We start from the raw sequence: 19052 nt of genomic DNA, 5'->3' as shown, positions 1-19052 counted from the left end.
TTTCTGATTTAGTCTGAGATGCAGGGAATCTGTGCAGGTATGGTACTTCCACACCACCCAGCGTCTCATGTCTGCAAGTAATACACTCCCCAAAACACATTCACTCCTTGGCATCCCCACCTCATGCACTTCCCAATGGCAGGGAGATGCCAGGGCACTGAGCTGTGTGGGAGAGATCCCTGCTTACTCTGGGATCACTGAACCACAGCCTGCTCAGGGGTTCCATGCTGGCTGTAGTGCTGCAGTAACAACCACTCCAACCAAAATCCAAGATGGTCATTATGTGACAGAGTGATTGAGACTAGACAAAGTTGTCAGGCTGTTCTTTTTCCCTCTTTCTCTGCATTTTAATTTTTTTTCCATTCCTTCTCTTTGCCTGGTCCATCAGATAATCTCTGCGGGGCATAATTTTTTCTTATCTTGCTGCAAAAAAAATCTTTACCTGAAGGGTCCATTTTGGAGAAATTGTAAGCATGGCACAAAGCCAAGGCAAACTGCAGCTCCTATGCACAGCCACACTGGATTTCCTTATGGCCTGCACAGGTTCCACAGACAGACAGCAAATGAAAAGCACAGGAATCCAAGCTGACCCTTGGCTTCTTTTGCAATGATCCATACAAGGCTACAAAGCTGTGTGTTAAAGCCCAACCACCATAGTGCTGGAGCTGCTGTACTCCTGGAAACACCTGAAAATAGCCTGCTTCTGTAGTGCAGTCATTAATGAGGCCAGGGCACCTGCAAATTAGCTGAACATTCGAGAATTGAAGTATCAAGGGAGTTATCCTCTAATTTCAAGCTTGTAAAACAGAGCTCTTCATTACTTCTCAGAATACATTTCACAATAATTAGAGGTGTGATTGAATGGCAGTGAAGGAAACAAAGGACAAAGGATTTTGCTCTAGCAATGGCAAGTGCTGCAAACAGGGTTTCCCTGGACCACAGTCATTCCTGGTCCCATTTGGCAAAATTTTCATTAAATTCTTTTCTATCACACAGCATCAAGCACATGCATAAATCTCACTGGGACCCTGCTGCTCTCCTGGGCAGAATTCCCATCAACTTCAGCATTACCAAAATTTGGCTCTGTAAGACAAATGACAGCTTAAAAAAAACCTCTAGAACATGCATATAAAGAAATATTTACAAATTTGAGTGGCTTTCAGTGCTTGCTTTGATACAAAGCTGCAACCAGTAAAACAAAAACATCTCAAATCTTTGAAGAATTGCACTTGAACATTTAGCCACAAACACTGCCAAGCCCCAGTCATTTATTCTAATTTTATCCAATAAATTCCTTCAGCATCAGCTTATGATTTAATAATAACATCACAAATAATGGTTAATAAAAGATTAGAAAGGTTGAATGCTGTTGAAATTGATTTCACACTATTGTGTATTTAACAAATATTCTTGCATTAAGGCTTTACAGGCAGAGATTTATGCCGTTCTCACTATGTGGAAGATTTGCATGGATAACCCATTAGAGTTAATGGCTGCACTGAGCACAAATCCACCTCCTCCCACATATTCCTTGTCCCCCAAACCCACCACTATGCAAATCTGTTTCAGGCTCTGCCTCACAAGGGAGCACACTCCTGCTCAGGCTCCCCACCTTGACTCTCCTCTGCTTTTAAAATTGCTTTTCTTTTCCAGTTCCACAGAGTGAGAACTGTGTGATTTGACATTTGGAAATGCCGCATATGTCAAGATATTTTTGTATTAAATAGGCTGTTAAAATCAGGTGCTTTGACAGGTAGGTTGATTTGTAGCAGCATGAGCCCTTTGAGGCAGCACCAAGGTCATCTCCTCAGTGCTCTGCAGCTCTCAGGTACACTCATTATCCTGTGATGGCTGAGGCAAGGGTGGCCCCAAGTCTCCCTCAGACATCTCCCTCCCTGGGGATGTAGACACAGCAGCCCATGCTGGCCATGACCCATGGGCAGCTCTTTTACTCCCACCCCACTGCCAGAGGTGTTGGGGTTCACCATGTCACCAGAGGAAATTTCTACACAATATACTTAGGGTACCCAACTCTTCAGATAACATCCTGGGAGGTGTTATGAGAAATCTGAATCTTTTCTGAAGCCTGCTTCAAGGAGCTTAATTAAAAAAAACCAAAAACCAAAAAACAAAAAAACCCAAAAAAAACCAAAACAAAAACCCCCCAAAATATTAAATATTCATTTTAATAGTCCTGGGCAGATACACAAAGCTTTAGAGGAACTTGCTGTGCACCAGCAGTCAGCATTCTTTGTGCCCTGCAGCAAACAGAAATGGCATCAGTGTACACCCTTGTTTTCATTTCTAACAGAAACCGAACCAAAGGGATGCAGAGCATCCCCAAGCTCTGAAATGGGCCTTCAGCCATCAGGTGGTGCTGTGAATCCAAACAAACACATGTCACTAACCCAGATGGAAAACACGGGCTTACCTCTGCAAATAAAAAGGTTACGTTCTCTGAAAGTCAATGGTGTGTTAATTGCAGCATAAACCCATAAAATTATACTCTCTCAGGTACAGGGATTGCACACAAGATAAACCTGTTTCCTTGCTAAAGGCCTATATGAAATGTTTTTACATCTGAGTGACCTTTCTATTGAGCTGTATTCTTCTGGATTGTGAAGATAATACAAAAATGCTAGCATTTGGATTACTTAATTGCTTACCTGACAAGTCTACTCACTCCCTCAGGAACTGCAGAAGGGGAGAAATGAATGTGGTCACATAATTAAAGGCTGTCACCTACAGTGATGGTACTGCATGAAGGTTTCATGGCTACCTCAATTCTCACATCTTCTAATTTTGAGTGGGTGACTCAAACAGGGTTTTTTATATACAGGGTAATTAGATCAGAAAATAATGTAAGATGTGGGTTCCTTCAGAGAGGAATGGCAGCCCAAAAGGGTGCATATGAAGGAAGCAAAAAAAAAAAATTACAATACTATTATTTTAGGAGGTTTGAAATGGCAATGTAGAAACTACAATCAATTATCAGTTATAATTTTTCACAAACTGTGGTTTAAACTCAGCATATGTTCAAATTCTGAAGAAAATCCCAGAAGTATATTGTCAGCTTGTGGCAGAATCTTCCCACAAGCTTTTAAACTCTTCTCAAATCAAATGATATAGAAACAGAGAGTTGTTTACATTGGAAAATACCCCTAAGATCATCAAGTCCAACTGTTAACCCAGGACTGCCAAGTCCACCATTAACCATGCCCCAAAGTACCACATCTGCGTGTCTTCTAAATCCCTGCAGGGATGGTGACTCAGCCACTTCCCTGGGCAGCCTGTTCCAGGGCTCATCCACTAAGCAGGTCACCTTGACACAGAAGGAGACCAGGTTGGTCAAGCAGGACCAGGCTGGCTGGTCCTGATCCCTTGGTTGTCCTGTACATGCTTTGAGGTGCGAACAGGAATCACTACGGCTCCTTGCAGACACCTCCTGGGTCATGCTGGCACCATGAAGAAACCTGGAGGCTGCAAGGCTGAATAGCAGCAGGCATGTGCTTGCACCAACTCTTTTTTTTTTTTTTTTCACAGACAAAAGGAGCTACTAAAACCAAGAGACAAAAATAATTTCTTCTCCCTCTTGGAAAAAAAAAAAAATCAAAACAACAGAAGGTGCTTATGCTGCTAACCTAGGTTCAGTTCAAAGAAAAACTTGAGTCTGTCCTAGTCTTTGAAGAGATCTAAAATTACAAAAATATCTCACAGGACAAAAACAAGCAGCACTGAAAACACTAAGCTATTCAGTTTTGAAATTCTTTGCACTCACCTAGAAGATCATAATCTGATGTGCCAAGTCTATCTGCCACATTTTGCAGCAGCTGGTCATGGAGGACACAGCCAATGTTCTCTCAGCACTCACCAGAAAGAAAAATCTGTTCTAGATGGAATCACACCCTTACACACAGAAATATCAATCTGGGACAATACTTCTTTTCCACTGCATTCCTGTAGCTACAGAACACCTGGGATGAATCTCTTGCCAATTAAGACTTCAAAAGGCTCACACTGAGCAACCACACATTCCTCCAGAGAAGCATCACTAAGGGAATATTATTCTTCTTGAATTATTAAAGTCCTCCAGCTTTGGCCTCATGCCTCACACTTACAAGATAGATGCTTTTAAAAATCAACCTGAAGTAGACTGTCACCTGGAAACGATGAATTCTTGCTCAAGTACACACAAATCACGAATGGTGAGAAAGAGGCTGATTTGCTTCAGTCAGTGAACATTAAGGTCATCGTGTTCAGCTGACTGCTTATTTTGCTGTACCACTTGGGTGCCTGCATGCATGATTTCTCCCACTTTGGCTGTCAAGATGCAAGGATGTGAGCTCTCAATTAGCTGCAGGTGCAATTTATGCAGTGAACTTAATGAAATCTTGTTGCAAAAACCTGGATTTTAAACCTCTGTGAAAGGTCTAAGGAATATGAAACACAGACATAAAGCTAAAAAGATATTCTCTTTTCTCCAGAGCTGCCAAGACCCAGAGATGTATTTCATTGTTAAATTGGTTTCAAATTGCAATCTTCCCTGTGGTTTTTTGCTTCTGTGCGTGGCCCTTATTTCAATAACCTAATTTCCTCCCCAGATGAGAGCATTAGTTTGGGGGGAAGGACCAGATGCCTAGGAAAGAAACAACAACACTGTAAGCCAGACCATCAGGATTTCCACACAACTGCATCCACATCAGGCAATGAAGTCTACCCAAACCATACCTGAAGGAGAGGGCTGACAGAAGGAATAAAATGTAAATGTGGTTTACAATTCCACTGTTAAGATTTTAACCCTTGGTAATCTGCTACTTTGAATTCCATTAGTAGGACTATGCCCTGTGGCAGCACTGCCCATGGCACAGTGGAGATCCCCACTGTGAGGCCTAAGCAGGTGACTTAAAATGCCTAGGACACACCAGTTAGATCTCAGGGGCAGCTCCAGAATGGTCTGGGCAGGAAGCCTGGGACAAATTTAAACTACTAATTCTAAGTCACTCCTCAACACAAATCTGAAATATAGACACAGTCACTGGTTCAAAAAAAAGCAGTCTTCTTTTTTGAAACTGCTAAGAAAGAAAGATTGTGCACTTGTACAGGTTGAGCCCTGTAGGCTGACATGACCTTTCCAGAGGCTGATGTTTAAAACACATCCAAAAGCAGACTGCAGCTCGGGTCTGTGAATGTGAAATCTGCTGTAGCCAGGCAGTGGTTCTGCAGATTGTCCAGAAGTCATGATCTTAAATCCTACCAACAGTCTGTCACAGATGGTACAGCAGAGGGGAAAATGGGGATTCTGAAATGCTGAGAGAAAAAGTAGGCCATGTAGCTGCTGATCATGATAGAGTTGCCTGGATGGCTGAACTGTACATCTAACATATGCAGCAACTCAGTATTTCCCAGCAAGTCAGAGGCCTCCACGAGTTAGTTATATTTGCCAAATGTTTTGTTGTTCATTTTCCACTACTGACTTGGGAGACTGTATTAAGAACACGACAAGGACACCTCTTCAGAGATTCTGTAGATTCACTCAGTATCGTCCTGCGGGGGAGATGTGAACACACTTCAAACATACACAAGGGCCCAGATCTGACCTGCCCCGTTTGTCTCAGCTGGCTTAGCTCATTTTACCTCAATCTCCTGTCTCTCCTGCATCCTCTAGGTTTGTCCAGTGTGTTAAAGAAACGAAACAAACTCATGGACACCCTTTTGGAGATGGCTCTTTACAACAGGTGAAGCAATGTAACAGTCTAAAACCATTTCAGTCCTGTTTTCTGAGCTTAAAATCAAACCATATAAACTGCAAAGTACAAGCCTTAATTTCCTGCAGTTTATACAGAATTCTTTACATGTACCAGTTTCTGCTCCTTGTGTCTTTCCAAACATTTTACATGACCTACTGACATTAATACTGTCTCCAAGTCACTCATCTCTCAGTATGACATTCGTATGTTTGGCCATTTGTCAGGACATGTGTTTGGGAGGAAGGTGTTCTTCCCTCTTGTCTGAAGATTCACATCCTGCCTTTCCTACACAAAGTATGCCCACTTTCCGCAACTCACTGACCTCAGCTGTGAAGTCAAATACTCTCATTCAGCTGAAAATTACACCACTTTTCATGCTAATACTTCTGGTGCAATTCAGGTATAATTTTTTTTGTGAAGTCCACTGCTAAATGGACAGCTCCCAAAGCTTTGGCTTTCATGATCACCTCATCAGACTCAGAAGCTACCAGGCATAATGTGGGTGCTCCTAGAGCAGGTGGCTCTAGGGCACTGCTGATGCTGTTCAAGTGCTTGTATTTTGTCTTGAACCAAAAGCCCTAGTTACTTTATACATACACATTTAGGATATTTGATTGAGAAGTACATCAGTTCCTCCTCCTTCCCTTGATCGCATTAGCTTTCCATCTAATATTAAGACCCTACTGGAGAGAAGAAGCAAAGTAAAGGAAAATCACACTAAACTGAAAGTAACTCTATTTTGATCTGCCTTGCCTCTGCAGGCTTCCCAAGGATCTTGGCCTTCAAAATGTGTTCCAGTAACTCACTATGTGAGTAATGTGTGTCCAGTAACACACATAATAATTCACTGGGCAGAAAACTTCCCACAGGCATTTCAACACTGACAATTCTCACGTGCCAGGTATGGTCCTTTTTGTGCTTTTCCACCACGTGTTGTACGACGCAGACTGAGAGATCACAGCTAGAAAAGTCTTACCTCTGATGATCTCTTGGGAGCCATTGCTACCTTAGGAGCCTTTATGGGTAAGGTTAGTTAGAACAAATCTAAAGCTCTTCCACTCCACGTAAGTGGCCTATGGCAGACATCATAAAAAGAGAGAGTAGAAGCTCACACAGCTTTCTTTGCCAGGCTGCCTCTATGGTTTAATCATTAATAATTAAAATAGCAGAAAGACAAGTGCATGGGTCTCTAAGGAAATACTATTTTATAAAATCTGGATTGACAAGACTGAAGCTATTGTTGAAGCTATCTGGTTGCCTAAGAACTCTGTGGGGCTCTTCTGTATATCTGTTCTGTGGGCTGTGTGTATAACCAGGGTCTGAAAGGCCTCTAATTTAGCAGCTCTACCCTACAGCACTATTTTTCCCCACAAGAGATTATTGCATCAATCTATCTCTTTCTAGGCACATGATATTTGGAGCCAGGTTAGAATCCTGTATTCCTTTACACAAATAAGCTACAAAAGCATACTATTTTAGGAAATAGATGTGTTTCTATAGGTCTATATAATTTCTGCTTATTTTCATATAATTTCACTACACTGACATCTGCAAGCAGTTTCCAGTGTCAAGATACTGTCCCTCACCATGAACAGTCCTCCTTAACACTGTAGGAGGAAAATAGCACATAAGTCTGTAATGAAGGAAGGTTTCCTCCTATTCTAAGTGTCAGGTCAAAGGTGCATTTGCATTGTCTCATTTCCATCCCTTAAGAAAATGTAAAACCTAATCACTGGACCAGAAGGACACTACTTTCAAAGCCCATTTCTCTCCATTAGAAGCCCTTATGTCCCTAAAGTTACTCTAGATAAGACCCAAAGGAGCATATGGGATAGATGAGCCCCCTTGGTGGGATAGGTGAAAAATATTTTTAAAATGAACAGCCTGGGTTAATTTGCTATGAAAAAAAATAATAGAGTAGTCTGAAGGTCAAATGGAATGAAAACATGGTTTTAATCTTCTTATCTACTTATAAATCATTGATATTTTATGTCCTCTGAAGTAATTTATAGAGATTTTCCCACAGCAAGCTGGCATGTCTGTTATATACTGACCTAAATTTAGCTTCCATAATTTTGCAAATTCCCAGAATGGTATTTTACATGTGGAGTCACCAGCATCTGGGCCTGCTATACTGCAAGCCACAGCACAAATAGTTTACAGCAAAATTTCAGGTGGCTGAAAGGCATCTACTGACAGCTCTTCAATATCACCACTCCATTTTCCTCCAACAGATCCCTCCCCAGAGTAAGACGTAGGCAGATAAGACAATGAAGTCTCTGCTGAACTGAGGACACAGAGCCCTTCTCATATCAGTTCTGGGACTAACTCCTTCCACCCTTTAGTTTACACTGACTTAGTGGTTTTCCTCAATTAGAAGCCTAAGACCTTCTTCCATACACAAGGCAAGAGAGGTAGCTGTTCTGTCAGGGCAATGAAATGTGCCAGAAGTCTGCTTGACTTATTCTGGCCATTGCTAAGAGCAGTCTTTCAGGCTGGGTGAGTAACCCTTTTTTCCTTTATACATTTTTTTTAAAAAAATCAACCTATTTTCTTAACTAGCAGGAAGTATGCTATCTGGAGAAACCAATCATACCCTCAGACTTACCATCTGATTCGGAGGCTGCTCTGAAAATCAAGTAGCTGCTGGGAAGAGGCTGAGTGATCGAACCGACATTTTCTCCCTTTGGTCCCTGGAAATGCACACAGAAAGAAAGATGTAAGGCATGGAAGTTGCAATGGACTGTTCAATGTCTTTCCACCCTTCCCAGGCAGTGTGTGCATGTTTGTGATAGGAAAGAAGGCAGGAGCAGATGGAGTAATTTGGAGAGACTCATTAGTAATCACGATATTGCTGCTGCAGCTCCAAGGCAGTAATGAGCTCCTATGAAAATGGGGCTTGGTCTAACCTATGCTCAGCCCAAAACCTGCTATGTTTATTCTGATATGCAGGAGTGGAAAGATCTTACTGCTGTCACTTGGGACAAAATCAGTCAAACCTTTGTGCAATACCAGAAGGAACTGCTCCATGAGGTGCACATGGAGTCTGCTTGCAGCCAGACACACTCACAGTGAAACACCTTTCACGTGCCACCACAAAAGCAGCAGAGCTACACCTTGTTCAGTGAGTGCCTCCAGCAGAGAGGCAACAGCAGCTCTCCTGGGAGCAAACAAAGAGGAAACTCCATCCTGAGTCTGTGGGAAAGGTGAAAATGGGAAAACCACAGATTGAGGACCAAAGGTCCCCAGCATGGGCACATTCTACTGGGTTGCAGTCCTTCACCTTTAAATCCAGAGCACCCTTACACTGTGGTGCCTGCAGTGACAGCCACTTCAGGCTTTGCTCATTTTATGCTGCCTTTAGTTTAGAAGCTGTGGCAAAAAAACAGAAAGTGTCTTGTAAACATCCTGCCACCATGCTTTCAGCATGACCCTTCAGAAATGATGCCCAGGGAAGAAACATTCATCCTGGATGAGACACTTCTTTGAGGAGAACCACAGGCTCCCTCCTTGATCTACTCCATGCTTTCTTCTCTTCTGAACTCCAGAAGATGCTAAGAAAAAGCAGTTCCTGTATGCAGTGAACACAGCTTCATACTCTTCATGGTATGGACTTTGTGCCATAACCTGACAGAAATAAATAGAAATCTCTCCTCCTCTGTTGCATTTTCAAAGTGACCCAGCCTCCTCCAGCTCATTCTCTTCCTACTTTGTAACAAATAACACAAAAGCAAATATTTTTTCAAATATGCAGACATTATGTCAGAAATAAAAGCAGGGCAGGAAACATCACCAATACTCAGAGACAACTATGTCACCTGCAGGGGGGAGCAAGAGGATGCTCCAGCATGCTCCAATACAGATTTACTCTACTTTCTAGAGAATATCACACAATGCTGAAAAATTGTAGGCAGATTTTTGCAGTTTGAGTATTACTTTCCTCCTTTATGTGAGCCTTTATGGTATCCAACCATATTCCTTGAAAGAAGGATTCCTCCCTCCTAGCTGGTAAGCATGGAACTGTGATGGCTACTGAAAACTGCTCCTGTACACAAGTGCTTCAAAGTTAAATAGTCATTTTATCTGGATTTTTGTTTCTAAGTTATACTCAGAAAACCAAAATTTGGACAGAATTTGAAGTAGGAAAAGCATCAAATTGCATCTGAGTGCACGAAGATGAAGTCTCCAGTCTCCAGTCAAGCTTCTTGCCTTCACATCTGTGGGGTTCCTCTGCTGCCAAGAGAAACTGGATTCCTTGTTACTTTTTTTTCTCCTCCCCTCTCCCACTGGAGTTTCACAAAATTAAGACTGTTTAAAGGCTTAATAACCAGGACTGGCAAAGTTGAGATTTGATTTGTAAACCAGAGCAGAGCAGCTTAAGACATTACTAGTGGCATTAATGCAATCAGGCATCATTCCCCACAGCATTTTTCCTTTCAGCTGCTTGAGCAGGGCGTAGGACAACTATTGATAACGCCATTACTTGTGTTTTTAGTGCAGAGGTGGATATTTGCTCTGTTTGAGGAAAAACCCCACAACCTAACAGTACAGACACAAAGAAACAGTATTTTAAAAAAGGGGAAAATGGAAAGGAAGGGATAACACAAGATTCTAGCAGGAATTTAGGCACATGGATTAACTCAAGAAGCAGCCAGGTCACTCTGTCAAGGAAACACATTCAACAGTAAGGCATGTTCATGCATGGAGAGATCCATTTCCGACAGAAAAAGACAAGAGAGGAGGCCATGAAAATAAAGCCAACATCTGCACAGATTAAATGATGTTCTGTATCTGCACAGCAGAGATAATGATGCTTTCTGTCTCCCAGCCTTTGAGCACCATGCCAATGACCATCTCCCACTCAAAGTATTATCCCAGCTGCACCAGCACCCAGAGCACAGCTGCAGCCTCTGTGCAGTACAACTAAGAAAGGACCACCTTCACATCATTCCTGTCTTTACATCTGATTTGAGACTCAAAAGGCATTATGAAACAGGGGGTGACTGGGTTTTGAAAAATGGAGAGGACTGACAGTATACTGGATAGTATGACAAGACATCTTAGAGAGTCATAAAATAAAGCTTAAAAAAGGGGGAAACATTTCCTTAACAGTATTGTGGATAACCACAAGGATGAAGATGAAACTGTTGTGTTTTGGAATAGAATAACAACTAGAAAAGCAGCAGTGAAGACGATTACTAGAACTTTTTCTATAAAGGAATGACTCAAATTCTTACAAATCAACAAAATTAAAATTAAGCATTTTCCCAGATGCAGTGAGTCTGACCCCAACTTACTTATTGTTCTAAATAGATGTCAGAACAGGCTGTAGATAATGAAAGCCTTCCCACACCACGCTGTTCAGCCAGCTTCTGAGCAAGCTTGAAAGGAAATACAACTTATTCCAGGACATCTTTTGGGACAGGCAGGCAAACCCTGCCAGCTGATAGCTCTACACTCCCTCTGTGCAGCAAGAGGACAGACACCCACAAACTCACACGAATTGCTAGGTTGGCACCCCCCCCAGTCTCCTGCAGCAACCTCAGCAAAATGTCTCTTCCCAGGAGCAGTGTGGGATCACACTACCCTCACACACTGGACAAAGTGCCTCTGCAGCAGCATTTGGAGCATATGGGGGAAGCTTTTCTAATGCTGCTCGCACTGCTGGCTGATTTTGGGACCTTGACACTTTTGGCCTTGCGTTTACAAAGGCCTGGATGGAACAGATAGATAAAAGGTCTAATCCCTGTGCACTGCAAAGGAGTTTCAGGCTGAAAGTCTCAAAAAAGCCAGGGAAGCAGTATAGAATAAAGAACTCTTTCCCTTAGCAATATGCTTCTAAGAGAGCTCTAGACCCCAGAGAGCTTTATAGGAAAAACAGTAACCTGGTGCATGTATTTAGCTTTCAACTACAAGCCATGGCCTTTACATCTTATCTTGAAAGGTGCCCTAAAATCTCACCCTGCTCTAATTAAAGCTAAAGGCCTGCACATCAAATTTATTTGCTCAGTACTCCCATAAAGGCCTATGGCAGTGCCTGAACCAGACATTTGTTCCAGAGCTGAACCCCAGAGTTAGTTCCAAACACCTGCTGGGCAGCCAGGCCAATATGTACAAAGACATTCAGTAATTGCACAGAGTAAACTGCAAATCCACTGATGACAGTCAAAGCTGGACCATCAACTCTAATCTGGATAACTCCTGAAAATTTCATGAGCCATTTTGGCCAAGAATGAAAGGTGTTCATCCAGATCTTATTTCTATTGTGATGGACAGTAACTTGGGCTTTTTGCTTAAGTTTGAGTGAATCTATATTTAATGAGAAACAGAATTTCTTTGATTAGTTATACACAACCAATGTAGATCAGTCAATTCTGCTCCAGTTGCTTTAAAAAGAGACTGTGAAATGATATAAAAGAAAACAGTATTTTTAGCAGTTTCAGCCTTAAACTGTTGACAGAGTGCAGACAGCCTCTTTGACATCAAGCAGCTCACTGGTGGATTTCTTCCTGAAATGTAGTTTGGTATTTACCTCATGGCTGAAAGCATCTATCACGCACAACAATCCAGGCTGAACTCAGGTTTCAGGGAGTATCCTACTATGCAGCTCAAATGTGGCTTTCTAAATATGTCTCAAGAGATGCAGAATATTCCTTTGACTTTAAAATTTAAACCTCTTTGGACTTCCTCTAGTCCACAAACATTTTCAGATATATACTCCCTTCACACTTAATATACTAATTCTTATTTCTATCTTATGTTTTCTCAAGAGACACAAGAATTAGATACACATATTTAAATGCATACACACATAGATAAAACCTCCTCTCTCTTTAGGATGCCTCATATCAAAGGAGGGGCATCCTAGTGCAACATTTCAGATCTGTCAGCAACTCTGCCTTTCAGTATTTGACTGCACTTTTGATTCTATTTTTCACTACCTCCTCTGACTGTGCTTCTCAGAGAATTCAGTTGGCCTGTCAAGTCACAAGGAAGGTTTTTGTTGACAGACAGTAAATCATCAACAACCTTCTTGGTTGCATGTTCTGAATTTAACAAGCATCAAAACTCTCAAAACTGAGTAAGAAGCAAGGTAGCAATGGAACCTTTGGTACTTTAAGGAAAAGCAACGCATTTAGGCACATATCAGAGCATCTGGCAGAAATAAGCAGCTCTCACCCCTGGTTACTGAGGTTAATTTTAATTCTCTCCTCCTACCTTATTAAAAATGGAAAGGCTTTTTATAGCAATTGTATAGCTGTGTTTAAAACTGTTCAATTAACTGCACGGATGAGCAGGAGTGTGTCTGCTTGATCTGCTCCCACAGGGCTTCTCCCTTTTGTTAGAACTCCTGATGCCATGACAAGTGCTTTCACTGCACTCTCGTGAGTCTTTCCATTTCCATTCCCTCTGCTGACTACCTTGCAGCAAGGCATCAGCTCATAATGCCTTATTTACACTTGTGATGTCTCCTAGAGAATTTATATCTGCAATAACTCTGGTTTTTTCACTGTTTTTGACAGGGAAACAAACACAAGAACATTTAAGTTTTGTCTTCAGGGTATCCAAAAGATGTGGCTCTTAGTGCCTCTCAGGAGCCCCTTAGTGCCTCTTTGCTCATGTGCATTACATAATTTTTTTTCTATTTTTTGCCTATTCTTAAAGGAAAGAAGAACAAGGAATACAGCTCTTTAAGATTTGCAGGGACTTATTTCAAGAAGTGTGAAAAACTATTAATCATTTTTGTTACAGAGAGATCCAGAGGTCACTGCAGGAGCCACTGTGTGTACAGGAAAGGATTGTCTCAGCCTGAAGAATAAGTCAAAATGAAGTGGAGAAAATCCTGCTATTTCCATTTCAAAGAAGAGACAATAACAGCTATCTCAAGTCATACTTTTGTGCAACAGTCAAGGCTTGAGCTGAACACTGAGTTCCAAGCCCACTGCAAACAAACCCAAACTTCAGGGGCATTAGAAAAAAAGAAGTCAAATTATAAACCTGCTTTTTTGTCACTTTGCCAACCATCTCCCTGTCTTGTGCAAAGCACATGGTGCTTTCTGTGTCCTTGTTTTGGGGACTTTAGTTAACTGTGTCTATGCCCAACTCCTTTTAAAGATGTAGGTCATGGCTTGATATAGGCTAGGTATTGAACTTCTTTTCATGCAGAAAACACATTTCCTTTTTCTTCAGTTCCTTTTTCTTCAGTCTATGCAGACAGTACACCGAGAATGATACATCTGTGGAACTAATCACAAGGATTGTGTCTCTTTGATATCATTCAGTGATCAAGCTTTGGTATCTTTAATCTTTTTTAGGCAGTCAATTCACCACTGCTAACAGCAACTGAATAACTAAATAATATCAGTGCCAGGCAACACCAGTTCTCAGAAACTTTGGTGACCAAGAAGAGGTTGTTTGACTCATCAGGATTGTTACCTTTACAGCCCAGATGGATTGATCCAAAGGATGGAAGAGTTTAAAGCAGAAGCCATCCTTTTTGGAGGGTCTCTCGATCAGCTCACAAGAATGGAGCAGAATTGTCCCAACCCACTGTCCGATCTTTGGCGTCTTATAAATGAGCAGCACTCCTGGTTTCAGGACACACCATAGTTTGGTCCAGCTCTTCAGAGTCCCACGAATCTGAAGGAAAAAAGTTGCATCTACATTGTTCCTTAGAAGAAACACAGCATTTATTCAGTATTCATACAGTATTTCCAGTATGATTATTCCAAGGCTGCACCATGATACATTTCCTAAGGAAAATACATGGTGTTCCCTGAATAGTCCTAGGGACCTCACAGCAAAATCCCAGAACTTGGAAATCTGGCTATCAGAATCTTGTCTTCATATTTTTATTACTGGCTTACTATTCTTCCAATTTTTATTACTAGCTCAGTGTTAGCAGCTTGGTTAATTTTTTAGGCAATCAGCACTGCTGGCCCATGTGAGAGTGATCTGTTAATAATCACAGAGGACATGCCAATTAGAACATTGCATATAAAAATGTTATAGCTAGTCTAACTCGACTTATAAGTCATTTTAATAGTGTTCTGCAGAACACTGCTATTAATGGGTTTTGTCAAATACCCCATTTTTAACAGTACTGTCTCCAGCTGGTTTACTTCTCTGTCAAGCTCAATGCAGCTCTCTCTTGTATAGAAAATATTAAATCTGATAAGAGTACATTAAAGATAACAGCTTTAAGAATGTAGAAGTTTCTCAGTAAGGTTAGATTTTGCCTAAGGTCTTCCTGCCTTCAGTGTGCATAGGCCAAACCTCAAGTCTTTTCTGTGTTCTGTTTTGGTGGCCCAGCATTATTTGTAGCTCACCAGAAATTTCCAGCCACAGCAAACATGTAACAGGTATTTTGTGTTTTAAAAAGTCTAAATATTTATTTTTCATTAACAGTAAACACTACCGGAAGACTGTGTTGCCAATCTAACTTCTCAAATAAATCATAAGCATGTCACTTTTTTGACCTCTAGTAATAATTGCAGAACAATGTTGGAGGTTTTTACCACTAACCAAATGCAACTGTATTGTTTCATGAGATCCTTAATTTACTTTGTTTTTCTTAAGAGCTATGTGTTGGAAATTGGCAATGTTTGGAAATTAGGTTTTGCTAATATAAAAGGTTCAACCATTCACTATTATTTGAGAAGACTAAATGGCCCCAAAAGAGGAGAAAACCAGCGCTCATCTCTCAATGTCAATCCAGATTTACTTTGCCACACAGAAGTTTCAGGACTTCAATGAGAAACTGTCACTACCCGAGCCTGTGCACAAGGAGAAATTGCAGTTGTCATCAGGTACAATATGTTTCATTCTGTGCTGTGACAACAGAAAATCCAATTGTCAATAGAACAAGCTGTATCTGCCCATTTTCAGGCTGTTACTCAGTCTATTCCCTCTTCAGTACAAAACCACATTTATGGGAAGAGGCCAACAGAGTCTTTCAGAGAGGAACAAAGAGAGAAACATCACTTCCCTTTGTACCATGCCCTTTTTGAGCCCTTGTTGCTGCTTAAGGACATGGAATAGACCAATTGAGTTAAGGTGGAAAGTAAATACTCACAGTTCCATTTTTATAGCAGTTATTTAAATAAAGCTTGAGTTGAAGTTACTTTACAGTAACTTCATCTCAAAACTATTTGGTCTTCTTTCACTTACAAAAGTGCTAGTGCATACATCTCAGACACATCAACTACTTCATATCCCACTTATTTTCTCCCACAGCGTTAGAAGAAATGGTCTGTATCAAGTACCTTTAGCCAGTCTGCTGTGATCACCACACTGGGATCTTTCAGAGCACTGAAGAGTTGTTTGGTAGCTCTTTTCTTTTCCTGCCTGTAATTTTTTTTTTGTACCTGGTTGAGAACAGAGAAAATATAGTAGCTGTAATCATGGCCTCTTTTGTGGAGGAAAGAACACAATGCATTAAGGACAGTTATGTATAGCACAGCAAGAACTTGACCCAGCACAGGTTCCCCAGAAATGAGCACAAGGAGGAATAAAAGCATAACGAGAGAACAAGCATTTTCTTTGCTCACGAAGTTTCATTAAACACAATCTAGCTTGTCTTTTCCTTGGGGGAAACAGAAAGAGGCTGGATACCCAGCCTTCCTCACCCCTCAAATTCAAGAAACTATATCTAATTTCATTCATTATACTTTTGGTTTGGTAGACAAGCAAGTATTCAAGCTACAATTAGCTCAGATTGCCTAGGCAAGTCTGTCCTAACAAGAGCAGTGAAGGATTACAATCCTCTTGAGGTGCCCAATGGCTCCAGAACATACAAACACAGTGAAATAATTACACTGATCTGTTCTGCTTGCAGTATATAATCTAATCCTGTATACAAAGCCTGTAAATGTCCTTGGCCTCTAATGACTCCAAGAAGATTCAGAGGCTTCTCTGGGTCTTGGGAAATGACTCTGACTTGTTTCCAGTGGTTTGTTTGGAAGGTACCATTTCTTTTTTAAAAGTAAGTCAGCTGATCATGACCTGGCTACTTTGAACATACCTTCAGTGTTTCCTTCTTCATGAATTTGGCTGTTGGAGACACACACTCTTTGTCAGACCCATTGCAAAGCTTATACTCGATCTAAAAGAAATGGGGAGTGAAGAAAATAGGAATGTGTTAACATGAAGATGGTCAAGTTATGCTCAGATAAAGTGTTTTTTACAACTTTCAGGAATCCATGAAAGAGCTGATTGCAGCAGTGGAACACTAAGGAAGTGCACAAAATGCATATCTAGAATGCAGTCCAAACTTCCTTTTTATACCCATTGCTGGTTGGAAAATTCCCCACCAAATTGTCTTTGTACTTCTCCCATGCAGACATTAATCTTGGTTAAAAAATAAAGGAAAAACCCAACAAAACAATAAAACAAAACAGAAAGCCAAAAAATTATTTCTAATTTTGAAAACTGTCCGACTGTTCAGATCTAAAATCATTTCAATTACTAGAAAAGAACTTATGGGGAATTTGTTATAGATTTTTCAGAACTAGACTTGATACTGGCAATGACTGTTGCACTGACTGAAATGTCCAAAAACATAGGTGGGCAAGAAATGACCTAATCATGTTACAGATAATACAGGAAATCACCTTCATCTTGGCCTTGCAAAGTGAAGCACAAAATACACACAGTTGCTTCAAATGGTGCTTGACAGTGTCAGTGCTGTTTAAATTCACTTTCAGAAGCTACAGACTGATGTCATGACTGTGCTGATGGGCTGCAGAAATGCTTTACTTTCATTAGTCATAATGACAGCATTACTGTTACCAAAATAAAGTGTGCTTAGAAAGTGCAGCTCTCCAGAGCCCAGCTCACAACGAGGATCCCCAGGTGGAAAGGTTCTGTCAGCAAATTGTACAAACCTGGGCAGGGTTAGTGGTGAAAGAATTATGGTACAGTCTGGACTCGGCTGCTTTTTATGTGACCTTTGGGAAGTTACTTTCTCTCTCTGTACCTCTCTTCCTTCCAACATTTCATGTGTCTGATGCATTCAGACAGTGATCTTTTGGGGTCAGGCACTGTCTCTCCCACTCGCACATGACAGTTTTGTAAGAAAGCTCAGCCCTCAGCCACCTTGATTTAATGAGTGTGACACAAAAATGAGGTGTACTAAGGAAAAAATGCATCACATATATTTCCCATTTATAAATTTTCTGCTATGATGTGAAACAAACCCACGGGGCTCTCAGAACTTCTCTCCTTTATGTCACAAATGGATGTAATAATTTTACAGAACCTTCAGTTTTGAAGAGACCCGCTTCCTTTTTTCCCTCCCAGTGACACAGAAACCTCTCGGGCTGCTACAGCCACAAACTATGCTGTACATTAGTGTGAGCAGGAAAATGCCTAATGACAGCCAGATCAGTCCTTTTCACATGACTCAGAGAAAAACACAGAAATGCATGACCAGATCACAGCAAACAAGCCAACAACTATGCCTTGGAGACAGGGCCAGGAGCAAAAATAATAAAGATAAGAGCAAAAAAAAAATAAAGGTGCCTGCTCAACTGAGCAAAACTCCTTGTAGATGATGCAGAGTTAGAAATCAGGGGCTGAAGGTGCAATTTGCAACAGAGACACAGTCACTGTAGAACCTATTACTTGTTCTCACATCCCCTTGTAGTACTCTTTCACTAAAACCACAACTACACGATACTTTAAAAATAGAGAAATGATAACTCTATGATGGCAAAGAAAGGCCAGGGAGAGCCCTGATCTGACTGTTTAGCTCACAAGTCAACTTGGATCCACTCAAAGAAAAGGCCATCTCCTGGACTCCTGAAAACTATTCAGTGTTTACTGGTTTTGTCTTCACAGAAAGCTAAGCCTGCCTCCTCTGCCTGCAATGCAGTCTCTGATGCATATTTTGTGATTTGGACTTTACTGTAAAACCACAAGATTTATGGTGGGGACCACTGTACAGATGTGACGAATGAGCAGTGAGCTGTGCCCACAGGGTCTTTGTCGCATTTCAAAGGGCAGTAGTAGACATTTGGGAGATCAGCTATAAGCCTTTCTCTATAGAGAAACATTTCCAAGTGCCTAAATATCTCTGAGCAAAAATCCTTCAAAATTATTAGGAGGTTATGCTTTCATGATTTGATATGTGTGTCCTCTGAAATCGGTCAAAAGAATTCTCCCCCTTTCTCCCAATTAGCAGGAGGAATGTCCTGTCCTTGAGAGGACACAACTATGAGCCAATTGTTTATTAGCAATTTCACTCCCTCTGGCCTGAGAGATCAGACACAGAGAGAAACACTGTGTACTAGTCCTCATTAGCCA

At 41.1% G+C, this 19052-nt stretch overlaps 1 protein-coding gene across 8 annotated transcripts in view; it reads right to left on the bottom strand.

Annotated features, from left to right (window-relative positions):
• The window catches only part of OSBPL5 (oxysterol binding protein like 5), a 136224-nt gene that overhangs the window by 29318 nt on the left and 87854 nt on the right, over positions 1 to 19052 (bottom strand). For all 8 annotated transcript variants that reach the window (XM_041481054.1, XM_041481059.1, XM_041481060.1 and 5 more), the window contains 4 exons: positions 16771 to 16851; positions 16013 to 16114; positions 14184 to 14387; positions 8356 to 8440 (listed from right to left, as the gene is read on the bottom strand). In XM_041481054.1, the coding sequence (XP_041336988.1) occupies positions 8356 to 8440; positions 14184 to 14387; positions 16013 to 16114; positions 16771 to 16851 (472 nt within the window). The remainder of the gene's footprint in view (positions 1 to 8355; positions 8441 to 14183; positions 14388 to 16012; positions 16115 to 16770; positions 16852 to 19052) is intronic.

The sequence above is a fragment of the Pyrgilauda ruficollis genome, unplaced genomic scaffold, assembly GCF_017590135.1.
Source record: "Pyrgilauda ruficollis isolate IOZ18807 unplaced genomic scaffold, ASM1759013v1 scaffold55, whole genome shotgun sequence".
NCBI classification, from domain to species: domain Eukaryota; kingdom Metazoa; phylum Chordata; class Aves; order Passeriformes; family Passeridae; genus Pyrgilauda; species Pyrgilauda ruficollis.
Note: the sequence above shows the minus strand (reverse complement) of the source record. Positions and strands in the feature narration are given on the sequence as shown.